At 46.0% G+C, this 19,100-nt stretch overlaps 1 protein-coding gene across 3 annotated transcripts in view; it reads right to left on the reverse strand.

Moving 5' to 3' along the window:
* The window catches only part of EIF4G1 (eukaryotic translation initiation factor 4 gamma 1), a 1,004,595-nt gene that overhangs the window by 744,996 nt on the left and 240,499 nt on the right, over positions 1–19,100 (reverse strand). For all 3 annotated transcript variants that reach the window (XM_086944451.1, XM_086944450.1, XM_086944449.1), the window contains 2 exons: positions 15,746–15,916; positions 3,408–3,504 (listed from right to left, as the gene is read on the reverse strand). In XM_086944451.1, coding sequence (XP_086800577.1) covers positions 3,408–3,504; positions 15,746–15,916 — 268 coding nt within the window. The remainder of the gene's footprint in view (positions 1–3,407; positions 3,505–15,745; positions 15,917–19,100) is intronic.

A 19,100-nucleotide genomic window follows, 5' to 3' on the forward strand; every position in this document is an offset into this window, starting at 1 on the left:
CGGAACTTGGAGCAGGCCATACACCTGGCCTCGTCGTGGTCCGGCGACAAGCATCTGTTGCACACTGGGTGCACGTCGAGGTGTGAATACTTTGAGGCACACACTGGGCACCTCTTAAACGGAGTTTGTTCCATGTTGAAGTAGTCTGGAGCGTCGTGTAGGCCCGTCCGCGCCGACAGCACGCGGAAGGGCAGCAAGTGTTCGGAGCCGATGAATAAACCAACCCGAACTATAGACAATACCGACGCGAGTCCTAAAGACCTTTTGGTCTCAAGTAAGGAAAGTTAAACAACTATCGATTCCGACAGAGGGAACCGAAACACATCCGAACCCAATGGCGGAAAAAAACAATCTGGGGATGGAGGCGATGCCCATTCGCACTGTAGTCCAGGGGAGGAGCCACCTATCTCGTGATACTTCGAAGACTCTTCCAGGACAACAATGTGCATTCATCCGGACCCAACACTAGGCGGCGATCTATGCACAGATATGAATTCAGCAGCCCACATGCCTCTAACTCTTTAATCCTCCTTATCCCTTATCTTCTCAGGCATGACTGCTGACGGGTCAGTGTACAGGGAAATGACCACAAGTGAAGGTCGCACGCCATTCTTCTGGCCTTACCAAATGGCTTTCCCTCATCGAGGTGGATGTGGGAAATGGACCACGCTCCGATGCCTTCTTAATTATAGCATCTTGTCCTTGCAGTGGACAAATGGTTGGTGTTGGGAGCCTGCTGATGGGTGATCAAAAAACAGCTCTGCTGTTAGAAACAGACTGGTAAACCATGCTCATTGGAAAAATTCGAACATGTGGAGGGAAAGATTGAGAAATTGCTGTTTTTCTTAGTTATTTGCGTGAAATAGCTAATCCAAGAGAGAGCCGGTGATTAAAGATGAGTAGTTGCACTTTTCCCAACATAGGCTCAGGTAGGCCTCGCTATAGGTGAATAGAGCACAGCAAGTTACCCAATTTTAAATGTGCATTAAGGTTTGAACCGCTGCATGATGTACAAGGAGAGGTACTGGTGAAACATGGGCCGATAGCGATATGGCTGTATTTGGACTTAAAGCATCATTGAGCGACTGAACACAATAGTTACGGGTTTTTGAGGGGTACTGGTGAAACTGACCTGGGCTGATCAAGGTTTGTAGGTAAACTGCCTATGATATATCTGCATCCCTCTGGGGAAACCTAGTTACACGTCCTCACAGTTGATAGTCTGACATGACATATTGTGATGCCATTGTATGTCCGCACTCTTCATCCCCTCCCTAATAGGCTGAGGAACATCGTGGTGGTGCTCAAACACAGAATGCAGCTCCCAGTACTGCCGCGAAAGACTTTGAGTTCCTGCTCTGTGGGCCAAAGATCTGGGGTCTGCATGCTTTGCGCTACTCGCTACAAGCTGCAGTTCCCGTTCCTTCTTAATTCTCACATCCCTCATCATGTCACAGGTGTTTTTGGAATCTGACAACTAAGCTAGAATCCAGGGCTCTGTTTCCTTCACTTCACTCTTTTCAAAGTTCACTACACACGTTGTCTCCGTTTACAGTTTCAACATTTGCAGATTAATTTATGCAGCACGTAACGTCTGACCCCGTGAAATTCTAGCTTAAAAGTGCTTGAATGTTCAGTAGAATTTTGTCCTCCATATAAAACTGCTGCCTATGATGTGGAGAGGCGTCTTGCCTTTTTTGTGGGCAAGTCTGTTGAACCACACCACTCTGTGGTTTCCCAGGAATGTTAAATCTAGTCCAATTTCTTGCTCATTTGCTGGTTATTTATATTTTTGGTTATGCCTTTTTGACCAAGCAGTTTCCAGGTTAATTATGTGGTCCAGTGTGGGGTGTCCATATTCCCTGCGAATGACCAGGTGCAAGGCAGGTTTGGGTCGCACTGAAACACTGCTTCTGATTTTCTGATGGCTGCCTGGAACGTGAGGATAGCTTTAAAACTTGTTCCCAGAGCATTTTTATCTGTCCTTCACTTTTAAATCGTCTGAGTTTTAAAAACTGCGATGCAGTAGAAAATATCCAGCTGTACCTTTTGAAGAACCAATACTAAAAAGAACTGATGCAACCCTAGATGCCATGCATGATCTGTTGATGCGTGGTCTGAGAGCACAAATCCCATTTGCTTTAATCTTTGCGATCCCATGACACCAGAAGCATGGAGTTTAGAGCAGCAAGTGTTCAGTGTGGCAAAGTGTAGTACACTTTTCCTCTGCTCCTAACAAATCGTATTAGAACATAATACTACTGAGGTGTGTGTGTCTTTATTATTTTTTTTTTGGTTTTTTTTTGCAAGATTTCTAGGGATTTTGAAGACAAATAATCCACTAAAATATAGAAAGGGCGCAAAATGTGTACTTTTTGTTTTGTCTGAAGAAAATGAAGCAGAAAAAAATCAATGCTGGAAAACTGAAAAAAAAAGAGCATTTTCCTACACCAGTCCATTATTTTGCACACCAGGCCACCTCAGTTTGAACCCAGGTGTATGTAAATCAGTCTTCACCCTGCTCCAATTTAACAGTATAGCCTGAATTGCAGGCTAGGCATTCCCTGAAATAGAACACAAGCAACCATGGACTGGTTTCGTCATTCTGGCTCAGCCGGGTAAGCTTGGTTCCAGTGGCATATGACGCATGTGTACCACATCTGGTGGAGGACGCAGTGTGGCAAGTCACTGCCCTCAATTCTACTATGTGTGAATCATGCAGGGTAGATTCATATTTTTTGCAATACAGAAGGTAACTATCTTGGCTATATTGGCACCGAGTATTCATTCCTGCTTTGCTGCAGAACAACCAGAGGAATTGTCGAGCTAAATTTTTTCTGATTTGAGGAGGTTTTAGAAACTGAGTTCTCCTTCACCTCTTGCCCATCCCACAACATAGCAAGATATCGTCTGGTGGTTGGCTGTGTGGGTAGACCGCAACATCCTTCTGAGTAATGTGTCTCTTCTGTGCCATATTGTCTCCCCCCAGTCATGTCTGTTGTGTACTCACTGTAACTCTAAATAATGCAGAGCTCTAAAGAAAAATACATCCATGATCCTGCCACTAGTCAATCTTTGTTTACGAACAGCAAATATTGAACTGGGTAATCCAGAGAGGAGTCCAGTGCTGATGCATCACTTACTGAATCACTAACCACCATGTGGTGCAGTTTTAATTCTATCACTTTAAAAGCCTTTGATATGCTCTTCATTGATTTGTTCTTTTTGCAATGATATCAAAAACGTATTAAGTTATGAAGATTAAAATTTATTTAACAAAATAAAGTTAATCAGATCAGCCTTTGATCATTTCAAGCTTATTCTTTCTGAACTAAAACAAAAAGGTGGTAAACTAACAAGATGTTCAAGTCTGATGTTTCAAAACGTGTTCTCAAAAAGCTCCTTACCGTATGTTCCGTATTCTGTAGGGCTAGCAGCAGGGAAGAAACTGGGAGCGCCCGGCTGGACTGGATACTGCTGAGGCGGGACAACGTATGAACGACCCTGTGATGAAAAGTGCAAGATAATAATCAAAGTCAAACTGGCTGGTACTCAGCAAACCTTGGACTACGACTTCAACAAAAAGTTGCAGGAAAGAAGAGTGAAAATGGGAAAGGTGAGAGACAACAAGGCTAAATAGGTTTACTTCCTAGAACTCTTTTGCTGCCTTCAGCACCCAAACCTAGACATATTTTCAGTAACATGGTTGCTATTGCTGGGCATCGTCTGTGGCCATTTGGTGCTATGGGCGTCCTCCTGTGAAGTCAGGCATGCGCCTCACAAACCTGTATTGTCACCACCTTCAGATTCTTTTCCCTTTATGGTGAACTAGGCAAGTGATAACTTCCTGATGATTTAAGTTACACAGTATGTAACCCTCCTGACACCTTGTCACTTTCCTGGGAGGTGGAAGGTCTCATGTGAATCCAGAAAACTCTTCAAGCTGCAAAACTGCTCCTACTGGCAAGTGACCATTTATTTTTGAAGCATGAATCCTTTTCTGGATTCACATCCTGTGCATTGATTGTGTTGTGGCATCTCTGGATCATCTTGCAGATGGTGTTAAAATGAGGTTAAGTTTGCAAACAGGTGCGCTACAGGTCTGGTTTCCAAATGTGAGCCAACTTTCTGGTAACTTCGCTGTATAGTTTGCACTATCCATGTTGCAACTGTGCTACTTGTTACTGGGATTTTTTGCTTGGATCTGCAAAGGATATGAAGAACTGGATTCCCTTTCCGACTTCCTTTGTTCTTTCCAGGAAGTACATCACTGCCCAGAGTATAGTCCAGCATGTGCAGGGCTCTCAGCATGTGTTTTTTTGTTCAAGCTATTTTTATTTTCAAATAAAACACAAGTGTTTTTAGCTGTTGGAAAAAGACTGCGAGAATAGTTTGATTCACATGGAACTGTGAAATGTCAGAAGAAAGTGTGGGTCTGTCCACATAAGATTCTGATCTGTTTATTTGTACAGAGAGTTCCCGCTTGGATAGTGCTTGTAGTTCGCTCACCCTACATAATAATGTGATTGCAATTAGGAGGGGGTTTTTCAAGGTCAGGAACGATCGCTCTAACTTGTGCTGAAGTTCAAAGTGCCTTCAATAGTTCTGTCAGTACAAGGTTACGGTTTCACATTAGCGTTGGTGCTGACCTGGGTGGAAAAAATGAGTTACTTAACTTGGGTAAGGCCTTATCCGGTATAGACTATATCTAGCTGTAGATTCCTTACCTTTTAATTTCCCCAGGGATCACACTGGATCCGGAAGATTGTGAGCAGTAAACCCTGCGCATCGGCAAGTGGAATCTGTCTGATCCATGCAGTAGCAGCATCCGCGTCAGTAGTGACGTCGGCATCACATCTATATGCGCAACCTTGGCACATTGACAGCAGTTACTTTTCATGACTTTCCACTCCAGAAGTGCAGAGCCATAAAGTGCAGAGCCATGAAGTGCAGAGCCATGAAGTGCACTGAGACTGCTGTGTCCAAACTAGGGATCTTAAAGTGATCAGCCCTAGACATATGTCTGCAGAACAGAAGATAGGTGGGTCGTTAACAAATCTCCGGCTAGATACTGTTTCTAACAGAAAAGGCGTTACTCAAGGTAAGTAAATGGTTCATCACAGAGACCTCTAGCCACAGATTCTCTACTTTTGAATAGATACCCAAGCAATCCCATTCCCGGTGGTGGGTCTGTGACAAATTTGAACTAGGAAGTCCTGCAGGAGCACGGGGCAAAACGCCCATCCCTGCGAATCTGGCTGCTCAGTCAGTAATGCTAGGTAAACTCATTGCAGCCTCACAGGTGTCCAGGTCTGGGACTCCAAGTGCTAACACAGGAATCTCAGCTTTATGTCTGTTGGAATGAGCCCTAAAGTCTTCAGGAGGCTGCTTCTTTGCCAGTGCGCAGCAGGTCTTGATGAGAGAGAGACCAAATCGAGAGATGGTCAGTTTCTGACTGCCTGACCCTTCTTCGTACTAACATACCCCACAAAACATTGGGCGTCCACCCGGAACTCGTGTGCAGTCAAGACCGAATGACCATGCTCTTTTCGGGCCATCCCTCGGACACACCCTGTCCAACATTTACATGATCCCTCTCAGTCAGATCCCATGGACTCAACATAATCTATGAAGACACTCAGCTAATCCTCTTGCTGAAGAGGACCCCTCCAACACCAAAAGCAATGTTTGAACTGCCATGACGAACGTAGCCAAATGGATGAGACAACTACCTTTAATTCAACTCCCAAAAAAACGGAACTACTGATCTTCGTGAAGAACACCTCTGCATGGGACCATAGCTGGCACCCTGCAGAACTCCAACCTAGAACCACACCAGCCAGCCATGCATGCAACCTCTGCATCATCATCGACAGCCAACTGACCAGGAAACGACAAGTCCATGCAGTCTCCTTCTAATGCTTACACACACTTCACATGCTGTGAAGAATCTTCATAGATCCCAACCAACACCAGGAAGTCAGTCACTCAGGGCCTCGATACCAGCTACCTTGACTACAGCAACATCCTCTACACTAGCATCCACAACCAGTTTCTCAAAAAGACTACAGACTATACAGAACGCTGCAGTCAGACTCATCCTGGACCTCCCAAATGGACACACATCGCCCCCCCCCACCTGAGACCTCTACTTGCTCCCCCATCCCGAACAAATGCCAGATCAGATCCTCACACACCTTTAAAGCCCCCCACGACCCAGGGCCTGCCTACATCAACCAACTGAACTTCCAACAACCCTCTAAACACCTATGCTACTCACCCTCACACCCACCCGCATCTGTCGCAGCTGTGGCTGCACCTTCTACATCGCTGCAAAAACCTGGAACGACTTACCCTCAAGATCCGTTCAGCTCCCTCATTGGCAGACTTCAGGAAGACTCCAGACCTGGCTCTTCGACTGAGACAGCACCCATATACCCCTTGGGGTGACAGTGCGGTGCTTTACAAATGCTAGTTGATTGAGACAGTTGCTCCTCTTCCTTACACAGATGTGGCGGAGCATAAAGGTGGGCCGGTGATAAATTGGGCCACACAAAACGGTGTTCCCATTTTCGACAGGAAGAGGCCCTAGTACGAAACACCAGTTTGTCCAGATCAATTTAGAAGAATGGAGGCTTGGAAGATGAAGCCTACAGCTAACACCATCCAGGCTGATGTAAATAAGACAAGAAAGGAGGTTTTGATGATGAGCAACCTGAGAGGACATCTGTGTAGAAGCTCGAAAGGAGTGCACATTAAGAATGTGAGAACCAAGTTAATGTTTAACTCTGGCATAATGAAAGGGGAATGGGGGAAACAAATGCACAAGACCCTTCAAAAACCCATTTACAATAGGAGACTTTAAAAAAAGGAGGGTTGGTCTGGCAGAGGCAAGAATGCAGAAAGAGCAGTAAGATAGCACTTGAGACTGGCCAGAGCAGAGCCCAGCTGGGCAAGGAAAAGAATGAACAGCACCTCAGAAAAAGGTTCAGAAAAGGGATCCATTTTTTAGATGACCACGCCACAAGTTTTTTCCAACAGGAATATACCATTTTGGCGGGGAGACGCCTGCCTGCAAGAATAATGTAACAAACTTGAGAAGAAGGTCGAAATGTGTCAACTGCAGCCACTCAATCTAGGGAGACTGAGATGGGACAGGTTTGGGTGGAGGATACTCCCCTGCAACGGAAGATCCTCCAGAAGGAGCAGCCTGATAAGAGGATTGAGACAGGTTTAAAAGCTCAGGATACCAGACTGTCCAGTCCAGAGCCACTTTGACTTTAGCCAGGTCTTTCCTAACCTTGATAACTCTGCCAGAAGTGATATGGACAGAAAGGCGTACAGGAGGCCTGACCGCCACTCGTGACTAAAAGAGTCTTCGACCAAGAGCCGCATTGGAAATTATGTGCGCAAAACTGACATTGCACATTCTCAGCTGAAGGAGAACAGACCTAACCAAGGTCTTCCCACTTCTGACAGACCTTGCGCCACCTCGGGGTGGAGACTTCATTTGTAATCTGCTAGGTATCGATGGCAGACTCCATCCAACCTGGTGTACAGGGAAACTGCCAGGTGTTGAACCATCAGGAATATGCCCTGCTGTTCCAAATGCCCATAGACGCAGAGCCTCTTGACAAAGGGTCCACAACCCCATTCTGCCCTGTTTGTTGAAGTACCACATGGCAATGGTGTGGTCCATGAACACCTGCAACAGCCGCCCGTTGATGGACGGTAGAAAGGCTTTCAATGTCAGTCGGATCACATCGAGTTCTAGCATGTCGATGTGGAGTCTGGATTCAGCTGGAGATTAGGGTTCACCGATCTCCACCTCTCCCAGGTGCCAACCCCATCCCAGGAGTGACGCATCTCTCACTACTGTGACATGTGGTTGGTAAAGGGAGAGGGGTCTACCTCGGACCCAATCACGATTTGGTAGCCACCATTGCAGGTCGTTTGCAGTTCCCTTTGAGGTCTGGACCATGTGGGAGAGATTCCCCTGATGTTGCGCCCACTGGAACTTCAGGCCCCACTTCAGAGCACCCATATTCCATCTGGCATGTGTCAACAGCAGGATGCAGGAGGCCATGAGCCCAGCAGTATCTGAGCCAGTCTAACCAAATCCCAGAATAGAAGCTGAACCCTTTGCATCATAGCCTGAATATCTTTGACTCAGAGGATAAGCCTGAAAGTACTGTCCAGAACAGTTCTAATAGAAGGGTGTGTGAGAAGGTGTCCGGTGTGGAATGTTGATCATGAATCCCAGCAAATGCAGGAGATTCACTGCAGTCTGGAGGTGGGAGACAAAAGCCTGGGGCGAGCCTGCCTTCAGCAGCCAGTTGTAGAGACACAGGAAGACTGGCACCCCTGACCTGTGCAGCATCACCTTGGTGAACACACAAGGGGCCCTGGTAAGGCAAAAAGGGAGCATGGTGAACTGAAAACACTCTAGGCCCATCGTAAACAGCAGGTAGCGCCAATGGGCAGGCAGGACAGTGATGTAAAAATAGGAGTTCTGCAAGTCCAACACTATCATCCAGTCTCCTGGGCGCACAAGACCTAAGCAAATATGAGCATCTTGAACTTTTCTTTTTTGAGGAAGTTGAGGGCTCGGAGATCTAAGATGGGACAAAAGCACATTTCCTTTTTGGGGAACAAGCAGCGGGAATAGTAACCACAGCCTACTTCTGGTACTGGAACACTTTATGGCTCCCTTGGCAAAGAGCCACAACTTCCTTTCGGAGCAGGGACAAGTCATCCTATTTCAGCCTGTTGTAAGATGATGGCTGGGAGGGTGTAGTACTCTCAAAGGGGAAGTATCCGCCACCAACTGGACCCCCATGATCTTGAAGGGTGAGATTAGGTAGGTTTCGAGGCTGCAGCTGCTAAGGGGAGGGGGAGATTGACCTGACAGCTGGCTACCTCACCCACGGGGTCTGGTTACCACGCCCTCGCAAAGGATGGGAAGCATGCACAGCTTGGTGGCTGGGAGGGTATTGGAGTGTTTGAAAGCCCCTTCCCATAGCCACAACATAAGAGAAAGCAGACTTGGGGGGGGGGGGGGGGGGGAGGCAGCTGAGAGGCCCAAGTACTTGACCTTAGCCAGCATGTCCTTAAAGCGATCAAGAGCAGATTTTGCCTAGTTTCTGATGTAACGGGTGCCATTGTAGGGCATATCCATGAGGGAAGCTTGGTCCTCCCCTGAAAAGAGACATTCTCAGCTAGGCGTGGCATCAGAGGGCCACTGTCGTCGAAATCGCTCTGCCTAGGGAGTCAGTTGTGTCCAATCCACAGCAAATAGTGAACTTTGATGCTTCGCTTCTATCTTAGACTGTGTGGAAGGCAATGACCCAGGACTCCGGCGGGACCTGTGGCAGCACTTGCACAACATTGTCCCACAGCCTGTGTGGGAATAACATTGCAGTATTCACGAACGGCAATTCATTACTAGTGGAATATTTTTTTTTTCCCAAGCTGTCCAGCCTCTTTGATTCCCTGTCTGGGGAGGCAGCTGAGAAAGCACCAGAGAAGGGGAGGCTTGGACCACCAAGCTCTCCGGGGTGAGGTAATTTGGGCCCCCCTGGGGCAGTGGCACCAGGCAATCGTCCTATTCACTGGAGGCCCTGTGCTGGGTTTAGACAAGGTCTGCAGAAGAGCGGTGGTGAGGGCTTGTTGAATGAGTAGGGGTTACAAGTAGATCCCTGGTTGCAGCACCTCTATCAAGATGTTAGTCTTGACTGCAACCGAGGGCAACTGTATATAGAGGACCTCAGCCACCCTGAGCATCGCCTTTGTGTATGTAGATTCCTCCTCTGTAGCCTTTGTAGGGTGAGAAATCATGCCGCTATCGAGACATGCCCAGTCCACTGGCATCACCCAGTTCCACACAACGGATAGTGCCACTTAAATAGGAGATGCATGGCCTCAAAGCTACTTAATTTAAGTGGGGCCATTCCGACTCCTAGAAAACTGGGGCGGTGCAGAGTCTGCCCAGGGTTGAGCAACTAGGCCTTGCACGCCAATTTTCCTCCATCACATCGGCTGACTGATAAGTCTGTTTCTTGTGTTTTCTGTGCATCTTAGACCTGAATGCCCAGACAATTTCCAATGGGACGAAAAGACTTCGGACTCCTGGAACGGTCCCGGGACCTTCCTCTCGACAGGGACAATGAAATTTGCCAAAATCGCATACCGGCCCGCTAGAAGCTTTAGGGGGCTCTCCCTCCAAGTCTTAGGTGCCATGGCCTGGCAATCAAAGCACCAATTGGGGTAACACTCCAGACACCACAAACCAACGAGGTACAGGTCCATCTCAGACATGCCGTGGGAACAGGCGCCACAGGGTTTGAAACCAGATCTCAATAACATCCTCAACACACCAGGAGGAAAGAAACCTCAAACAAGTTCGACAAAATGTCACAAAGTGACAGGGGTAACTCTTCTCTCAGATCAGCACTGCCTGGCACAGAGAACCTACATCAGCACACCAAGGTGGCGCTTGTAAGTGACAGACGTCCCTTCCGGAGAGGGCAACCCCATGCGCAGCCAACCGACACCTCCTACCGGTGTGCAGGAGTACTGCTCAACAAATCTTCTGGATCCAGTCTGATGCCTGGGGAAATTCAAGGGTAAGGAATCTATGGCTAGATGTCCATCAGATTCGTCTCTGCCCCTTCTAGACACCTTTTAAATACTGGTGCGTTGAAGAGGCTTCTTCCTAGGTGTCATCTTGTGTATGCTACTATTGCTGCTAAGTGTACCTTTACCAAGCCGTATGTAGGGAAGTCGTCTAGCTCGAGCGAGAGGTATCTCACTACTGTGGTGTCCTACATTCTGCGGTGACACATCCTTGGTGCAGGAATAAGGAACTTTTATCTCTGCCATTAAGCTGAATAGCACCTTCTTGCCTCTTATAGGATGTCCAAGGACCATATTGAAAGGTGCAGGTGGCCTAACTATACCCTCTGGAGCCAGGCTCAAGGTGCTTACCTCCGGGTTGATTATACCGCCTTTGCATGGCGAGAAGGTTGAGCCTTATCAGCACCTTTATATTCCCCTGTGCCATCTTCACCAGGTCCACGAACCACATTGGTCTTAACCACTGTGGGACGATGAGGATTATTGTCACGGGCGACTGTTTGCAATTCCTTATGACTAGGGCTATGAGGGGAAATCGTGGAAAATTGTGTGCAAATCGCCCTGGCCAGTCTATCAACAGGGCATTCTCTTGGGAGCAGCAGTGTAGGTGTCTGGATGCGAAGTCTTGCCATTTTGCGTTTTCTGGTGTTGCCAAACGGGCAATCTCTGGGGTGCACCAGCTCTCGAAGAAACTGTCAGTTTAGTTCCTATTCGTGTGATAGATACTTCTTTGCAGAGTTTGTCTGCCTCAGTTTTGTACTCTTGCCAGGTTTATTGTTATGGTCATTCTTCACAGAATGCCCATGCGCATATTTCTTGGGGTAGTTTGGACAACACGTGTGAATGTTCCACCTTATTTGTTCAGACAGAGCAGTTGTTGAACTGTGAGTATTTGCACGGACTTCTTCACCTGTGTCTGAAAGGCCTTTAGGGCTAGGAAGACTATTTAGCTCCAGGACATTTGTGGGTTTGATGGTTTCATCCGATCTCCATAGTCCTCAGATTTTCACCTCCCTGTGGGCTCGTCAATGGTGATTGTGATTGTCAGTTGGAGTAGGCTGTGTGAAAGGGTCTGCCCACGGTTATGTTGCTCTTGTTCCACCACTTCAACTTACACATTGTGTTAAACCCGCTAGATCCTCCGAAGTCAGTTGTCTTTGACCATTGGTTCAGGAACCACTGGGGGGGAGGGGGGGGGGGGTCATGGGTAGTCTTTGATGCAGTGTAAGAATGCAGAAGGCCGTCAATTTCCACACAGTCCTCACGGAGACTACCCCTTGTAGTAGTGAGAAGTTGGTCTGTGAATGCTTTAGCCTCCACCATGCGGATTCTTGTCCTGTTAAGGCCTTTTCCCTTTCTAGCTTTGTAGATTTCGCCAGGATGATTGTGAAGCCTAGTCTGTGGAGGGAGTCCATGACAGTCCGGATGTTATTCTTGCATTGGTATATGTGGATCTCCTTCAGTAAGTTGACACAGTAGCCAGCCATTTTGTGAATACACTTGGTGCAGACTTGATTCAGAAAGGGAGCACTTTAAATCAGTAATGGATTTGCTTGATAACAAACCATAAGTATTTGTGCTCGAGGTTGACTGGGATGTGCTAGTAGACATCCTATAAGCATATGGTTGCCATTTAGTCTTAATTCCGTAGCCGCAGTAATACATCTTGTAGCGTGCACATTTAGAATTTTTGCAAATATAGGTTTCTTTAGAAAAATTGAGTTCTTGAATTGGTCAAGCAATTTGTCTGGCTTTGGGATGACTGTTGATAGAGTAGCTTCCTTGCATTCCGACACCCTTTTTTCCAAAAGGTACTGCACCTCGCGTTCTAGGTAGTGCTATCCTCTATCGAGTGTGATTTTTCCTTGGTTTGACTCCTGGTGGGGTCTTTACTAGTTCTATGCAATAACTGTGTTGGACAATGTTAAGTATCAATTTGATTATTGTGACCCTCCCCCAATCCTACAGGAAGGCCTTTTTTCAACTGTTGGTGCTTAATCCACTGCTGCATTGAAGAGTTCTCCAGTGAAGGGAGTGTTAAAGATGCTTGCCTGCATTTCGATTTTGAACTCGGACACCCATAGTCAGGGTGTTTAATGAGTGTTGTGCCTGTGATTATCTGTCTACTAGCTGTGTCTGCAGCATCAAGGGTAGATTTCAGACATTTGCTGGCAATGGTCTTGCCTTCCGACTAGCTTCCCGCTTTTGGAATTGCTTTGAGAGGTGTTAATGAGCTCACCCATTTCTTCCCAGTGATGGGCATACCGATTTCAATTGGAGTTTTCGATCCTTCACTATGTTGCTGCTCCTCTCCATTTTGCATCCCACCTTTTCCGGCCTTTTGCCCTCTTCCTCGGGTGGAGGGCATGTGTAGGTGGGTATTTTGTCTCTTCCTTGCTGCGGCCAAGATCAAAGACTGCAGCAGCATTCCCTCCAAGATACAGTTGGCCTTTGAAATAGTGTTTATACTTTCCTCCAACAACAGTCATGGCTTTGAAGGCTGCAGGCCTCCACTCCCTGGTCAATGACTGTAGGTTGCATCTCGTGATATTGGCTCCCGATATGGGAGGCTATAAGAATGAAGGAGAAAGCAGGTCTGTGGCCTTTTCTCCGAGTGTACTCCATACCAGTCTGCTGTCCTCATTACCACAGAGTTGTACATGGCGATATCATCTGGAGGGGATGGTCTTGAAGGGTAGGAGTTCTCCCTCTCCAGTCAAGTTTACTTCGATGTCTTGCCACTTGCCGCGTTCATCGCTTGGAATGACTGTTCGTCCTTTAGCTCTTCGTCCTCCAAGATTATTTCCCGTTCTTGTGGCGAGTTTGGTCAGCGAGTCTAGTTCGACCTCCTGATTCCTCCAGACTAAATTCTCCCAAAAGCTTTGAAATACCAGAGGGGATGCCTCAAGTCTTTTCTCTTGCAGAAGCGCAACAATTGGGGCCCACAGCGCCTTTCTTGCCAGGGGTCAATCGCTTTCTGCGTTCTTTTCTTAGGAGCCAGAGCTTAAAGGTCTGTTTTTGTCCTTTCGCGCCAGACATCGAGCAAGTCTTGGTATTTAGACTTCACTTCTATTGAGGAATCCTTTGGCACTGAGGTAGCCTTTCGGCACTTTGAGTCTGCAAACTTTTGGTCAGCTCCCACCTGCACACTCAGTCGGTACCAGAGATCTTTTTCGGGGTTTCTTTAAGGGTCAATGTACCATCTTGACGACCTCTCGCTTGGCGTCGGACCCTTCAAATTTTGCAGTTTCAGTGCCCAGTTTGTCGTCTTCGCTCAACAGCCCAAGCTCTTAGGGATAGGCACTTCTTGCACACCTGCATTGTGGTGTAGTGTGCCTCTCTGCTTGGCTCTAGTCCGGTGACTTTGCGTGGAACTGAGCGGACTCCTCGCAGCCTTCGGTGTTATGATCCCTAGATAAGAAGAGGGTAAACAATGTTTTTTCTTCTAGGCAAATTTGTGGTACCACATGGGCCAGAACCTTAAAGGGATTGTTAGCCATTTCCCTTGACAGGTCTGTTGTCTGGTCTGTGCTTTCCCCAACCGCATGGTCTCCCTTCCACGTTAATCAACTTTTCCGTGGTGGTCAGTGTTTTTCGGTGCTTTGTCTTTTCTCTTCCACAGATGTCTCTTTATGGTGGATATTCGCTCTCTCCCAGTCAGACGATCCATCAAACCTCAGACAGAAAAAAGAATCTGAAGATTACGACCATGCAGAGTTCTGGGGCACATGTCTGATGTCACAGGAGAACAGACATAGCACCAAACTGCCACATACGCCCAGCATTAAAAAAAAAACAGGACTAACAAAGCATTCTGGACCCAACCACTAGATGATTGCATAATGCACTGCATGTGAATCCAGAAAAAGATTCATGCTGCAAAAACTAGTTATCAATTTTTGGTTTTACTAGAAGAGTTGAATTTCTTTTCTTTAAAGAATTGATGCCCCCAGAAATTAGACATAATACAATCACCAAAAACAAGTGAAGGTTTATGTAACATGTCCTAAAGTGTAAATTTAAATTGCACACTAAGCAACAAACCACCTATAGGCTTGCCCTACAAAACATTAAGAATCATACTTTACAAAGCAGGAATCTTACAAATGTTAAGGATATAGTTCCTCCAATCTCATGCACAGAAAACAAATTGGCCAGCACCTGTTCCCTTGACCCCATGAAAGTCACTGAAGAACTCTGCAAACAATCCCTGCAGCTAGCGTGTAGAAAACAAGTTAACTTACCTGTCAACTATTCATTCTGAATGCCCATATACTAGGTCTATCCTACCACACATTTCCTTTCAAAGAAGACTAGGTTGTAGAGTGCTCAATAACATCTAAATAAAGTATCTTTAGATCTTAGGTCTTTATGACCATGGGCAGACAATGCAACAACAAAAAAGGACTCTAACAGTTACCTCTACCACTTCAACCATCTCATCACATCCAACATGTTTATTAAAATGCAGGTTAAAAAAACACTAGGTTCAAATATAACTTGATTCCAATAGTTTCTCTAGGAGGATTATATGCCTGCATGCTTAACCATGAAGACTGCAGCGGAAGTTCAACTAATTCCAATCTAGTCAATCTTCTGCTCAAAAGTAAGGTCATTAGAATCACGCCCTTCAGGGTTCTGCACTTTTTTCCCCTATTAGATCCACACATTATCTGCAACTCTGAGCTAAACAAGTACCTTTTAACAACTGTACATTGCCAGGGCACGCTAGAATGGGACAGATATATGTGATAAAAGTTGAAAAGCTTGTAAAGTGTTAATCCAAAATATGCTTTACAGATATTAAAGAAATAAAAAGAGCTTCTTTAAATGACACTAAACCATGCAGGTACTAACAACGACAATCTTCAGGACTAATTCCTACCATCAGCGGAGGCATGAGACTGCTGGGTTTGTGTGACTACGAAGAATAGAGTGAGAATAGAGTGATTTTTAAACACTACAGGACAATGACACAAATAAGGGAGTAGGCAAGCACAAGATGGAGGAGTGGGGGGGCGGGGGTGGGTGTTCGAGCAAAACTACAATGAAAATAAGAAAACCAAGTGACACCAAACAATGATGGGCTTAATGGCAGCACCGTTCTCACCTGCCCTTGAATATAGTATCCTTGAGAAGCAGGGTATGAAAGCTGGGAAGGGATCATCATCACCTGAGAACCCGCTTGGTAGACGTGAGCCGGGGGCACTGCCCGGGCAGAAGTCGTACTCTGAACTCTGGAAGCACTTGTTGGAGGCTGGGCTCTGCTCTGATAAAAATGCTACAGTTGAGAAAAGAAAAAACAATGCAATTCATGAAGCCAGTAAACTTGAGCACAGGTTGTGTTATAGTGTACTAGCATCTCTGAATTGTCAAAATAAAATTCTACAGTTTAAGCACGGGCCACACCACCCCTTGCTTAATACTAAGCCTCCCAGCACAATTCCCAAATTTTTCCTGCCACGCATTGTTAGAGCATAGCATACGCCTAAAGGGGGATGTTGTGAAGGGCACTGTGAAATGGGTGCTAACAGTATTAGAATCAACCTGAAAGTCACTCGTGTGATCTTTTGTCAACCTTTGCCAATAGTTGGAAACCATATCCCAAATTGGACTATAAACTGGGTGATGCAAAGTGACAGCTTTATTTTTTGGTTACCCCATAGTTTTTATTGACTTGCCTGCTGGTAATCTTCAACACTGGGGCACTGCTATCGTGGACCAAGTGCATGTGCTCTGACTTTGAAAACGTGTTGAAACTGGTTTAAAATCAGATCAGCTCATTTAATTTTCCTGTAAGGTCATAGTAAATTGTACAGCCGTGGCACAGAAAAAAAATCCTAGTTGTGGACTGCAGCACCTATATTGTCTTTCACTACAGTGGCAGTGAAAACATGGCTCAAGTATAACGCAGCATATTGAAGACTGTGCCACAGACCTGTCAAAATCAACCTTTTAACAGGTACAAAAACCTGATTTCAATTATTAAATAAGTCAACCCTAAGCGTACTTTACTGCCTGCAAGGTATGGTGCATAATATTCAAGAGTTGAAAGGGTGTGATACTAGAAATCTCATGTTCGCCCAAAACATTGTCACTGGTCTGGCTGTAGCTGGACCATAGGAAAAGTCAAGCTATAGATTATACACTTTAATCTAACTGTTGACCTATACAAGACTTTTCATATTTATTAAAAAACCCAATCAAATTGTAAAGTCAGATTTTTATTAAATAGCTGGGAATCTTCACTTTTTGAAAGTTACCTCTACGCTGCCAGAAAATCGAGTATAAAGAGCATAACCTATCCAGCAACTGCCCAGACTACTACTTGGTCTGAATGAGGCATTTAAGTTGTGAAATTATTCCAGGAGCTACACAATGAGAGATTTGCTTTCCTTTCGCCGTGCGGTGAAAACCTTTTTATTCCCTTAGGTTGTTTACACTGTTTGTTTTTTATTTAGTTGTGTTGTGCAGCTGCCTTGTCGGGCGCCAGGACGCTCCTTAGCTGGAGCATCTGTGCGCCAAATAAAAACGCATAACATAACATAACATAACAATAGGTTGAACTAAACAGGCACAGATGATGACTCTGTTCTCTTGAAAATATGCAGGTTGGGGGTGTGACCATCCCTTTTCAGGAAGAAAAGGTTTCTAGTTATAGTCATGAACATCTCAGGAAAGAACCTAAAGGCTTAGGACAGCCAAGATTCCAGTGATAAAAAAGCAATATTCACCGGTATAATGGTGCCTGGTTGCACACAACAGTAGCATGCAATTCTGTCAATCTCAAAGGTGACGGGGAAAGGAGAAAAACCAGTCTCCAATTGTTGTTAGAAAGCAGGATAAATAAAAAATAAAAATAAAATTTGTCAAACAGGAACTATAAGAATCATTAACCGTGTTGGAAATTTTGACTTTCTGGAATCTTAAGGATCAGAGGTGGCGGAAAGAGACAAAGAACTTTGAATGGCCAATTAGACTCCATGGACTAGGAAATTAGCTCATGCTCCAAAACATGTGGTGAAGGGAATAAACTGTATTCTTTGTCACCAACCTGTTTAACTCCGGAAACTGTAGGAAAATGCCCTTTTTTACATTGTCAACCCCACTTTTTGCCCTAGCACAGATGCTTTTTTGTCAAAGTGCACTGGGACCCTGCTAACCCAACCCCCCCCCCCCCTCCCTCGGGCTCTCTTAACACAGGTAAAGGTAACTATAACCCCATTGTCAATGGCTTTAGCACCTATGTAAGTTCCCGATACATGGTACCTCTGGTACCAAAGGCATGGGCACTGAAGAGGGTCCCTTTGGGCAGCAGCATGTTTTGTGCCACCTAAAAGGGACCCACATAAAACTGCATGCAGCCTGCAATTGCAAGATGTGTGAAATGGTGCAAGCCATTTCAAAAACACTGCCCACTACTTATGCCAAAATACACTGCATACATCATATGCAAGTCATCCCAGTCACCCCTACAGCAGGACTTGGAGTCCTAAGGCAGGGCGCATTATACTTTATGTGAGGACATATCTGCATGAGCAGATGTGCCCCTGTGATGTCTGGTTCCATTACCACAACAGTGCAAGTGTTCAGGGAGCCATTTTATGCATATGTACTGGCCACTGGTCATTACGAGTTACCCAGCTACACAGTGGTTTCACTGAAAATAATGGTGTTTGGTATCAAACACCTAGTCTTAATAAATCCACGGATACCAGTACTGGATTTATTATGACATGCACCCAAAAGGAACCTTAGAGATACCCCCTGAAACCTACCAGTCACTTAGTGTGCAGGCTGACTGGACTCCTCCAGCCTGCCACCATGGCAAAGTTTGACCCCCTGCTCGGAGAGTCAACTCTCTCAGAACAGGAACAATACCTGCTCCAGAGGAAGGTGAACACACCACCAGGATGGCTAGCGAATTAGTATACGAAGGCTAGAGGCTTCAAAGCATCTGCCGCCTTGGATATGCGGCCCAGGCTTCCTTCAGACCTGGAAAATGCCATTCCCTGCCCAGGGGCCCATTTGTCACCAGAGCAAGTGGGAAAATTAACTAGTTAGTAGGTGTATTGCACTATGAGGCTACGGACACCCATAAGGTGGTCCACCTGAGGTAGGCACTCGAAGAAGGGTTTCACCATCTTGTTTTAGTGAAACTAGGAACTCCGGGCCAGGTTTACGCCCACTCCACAGGAAGTGGTCATATATGGTGTGTAGTTATCCCAGGGGTAGGTAGCCCATTGACTACTACCTTAAACTCCACTTAACACCCCTAAATTCAGTATTTAGGTTGCCCCCGGACATAAGGAACTCAGATGTGTCTACTGGGAACGAAAGGAGGGACAAAGAAGTCAGTCACCGTGAGAACAGAGGACTTTACCACTACTTGGAACCAAACTGCACCTTGCAGCTGGATCCAAGACAACTGCACTGACCTGACTTGTACAGAAGCTGTGCAAACT

This window comes from Lissotriton vulgaris, chromosome 11 (genome assembly GCF_964263255.1).
Source record: "Lissotriton vulgaris chromosome 11, aLisVul1.2, whole genome shotgun sequence".
Taxonomy (NCBI): domain Eukaryota; kingdom Metazoa; phylum Chordata; class Amphibia; order Caudata; family Salamandridae; genus Lissotriton; species Lissotriton vulgaris.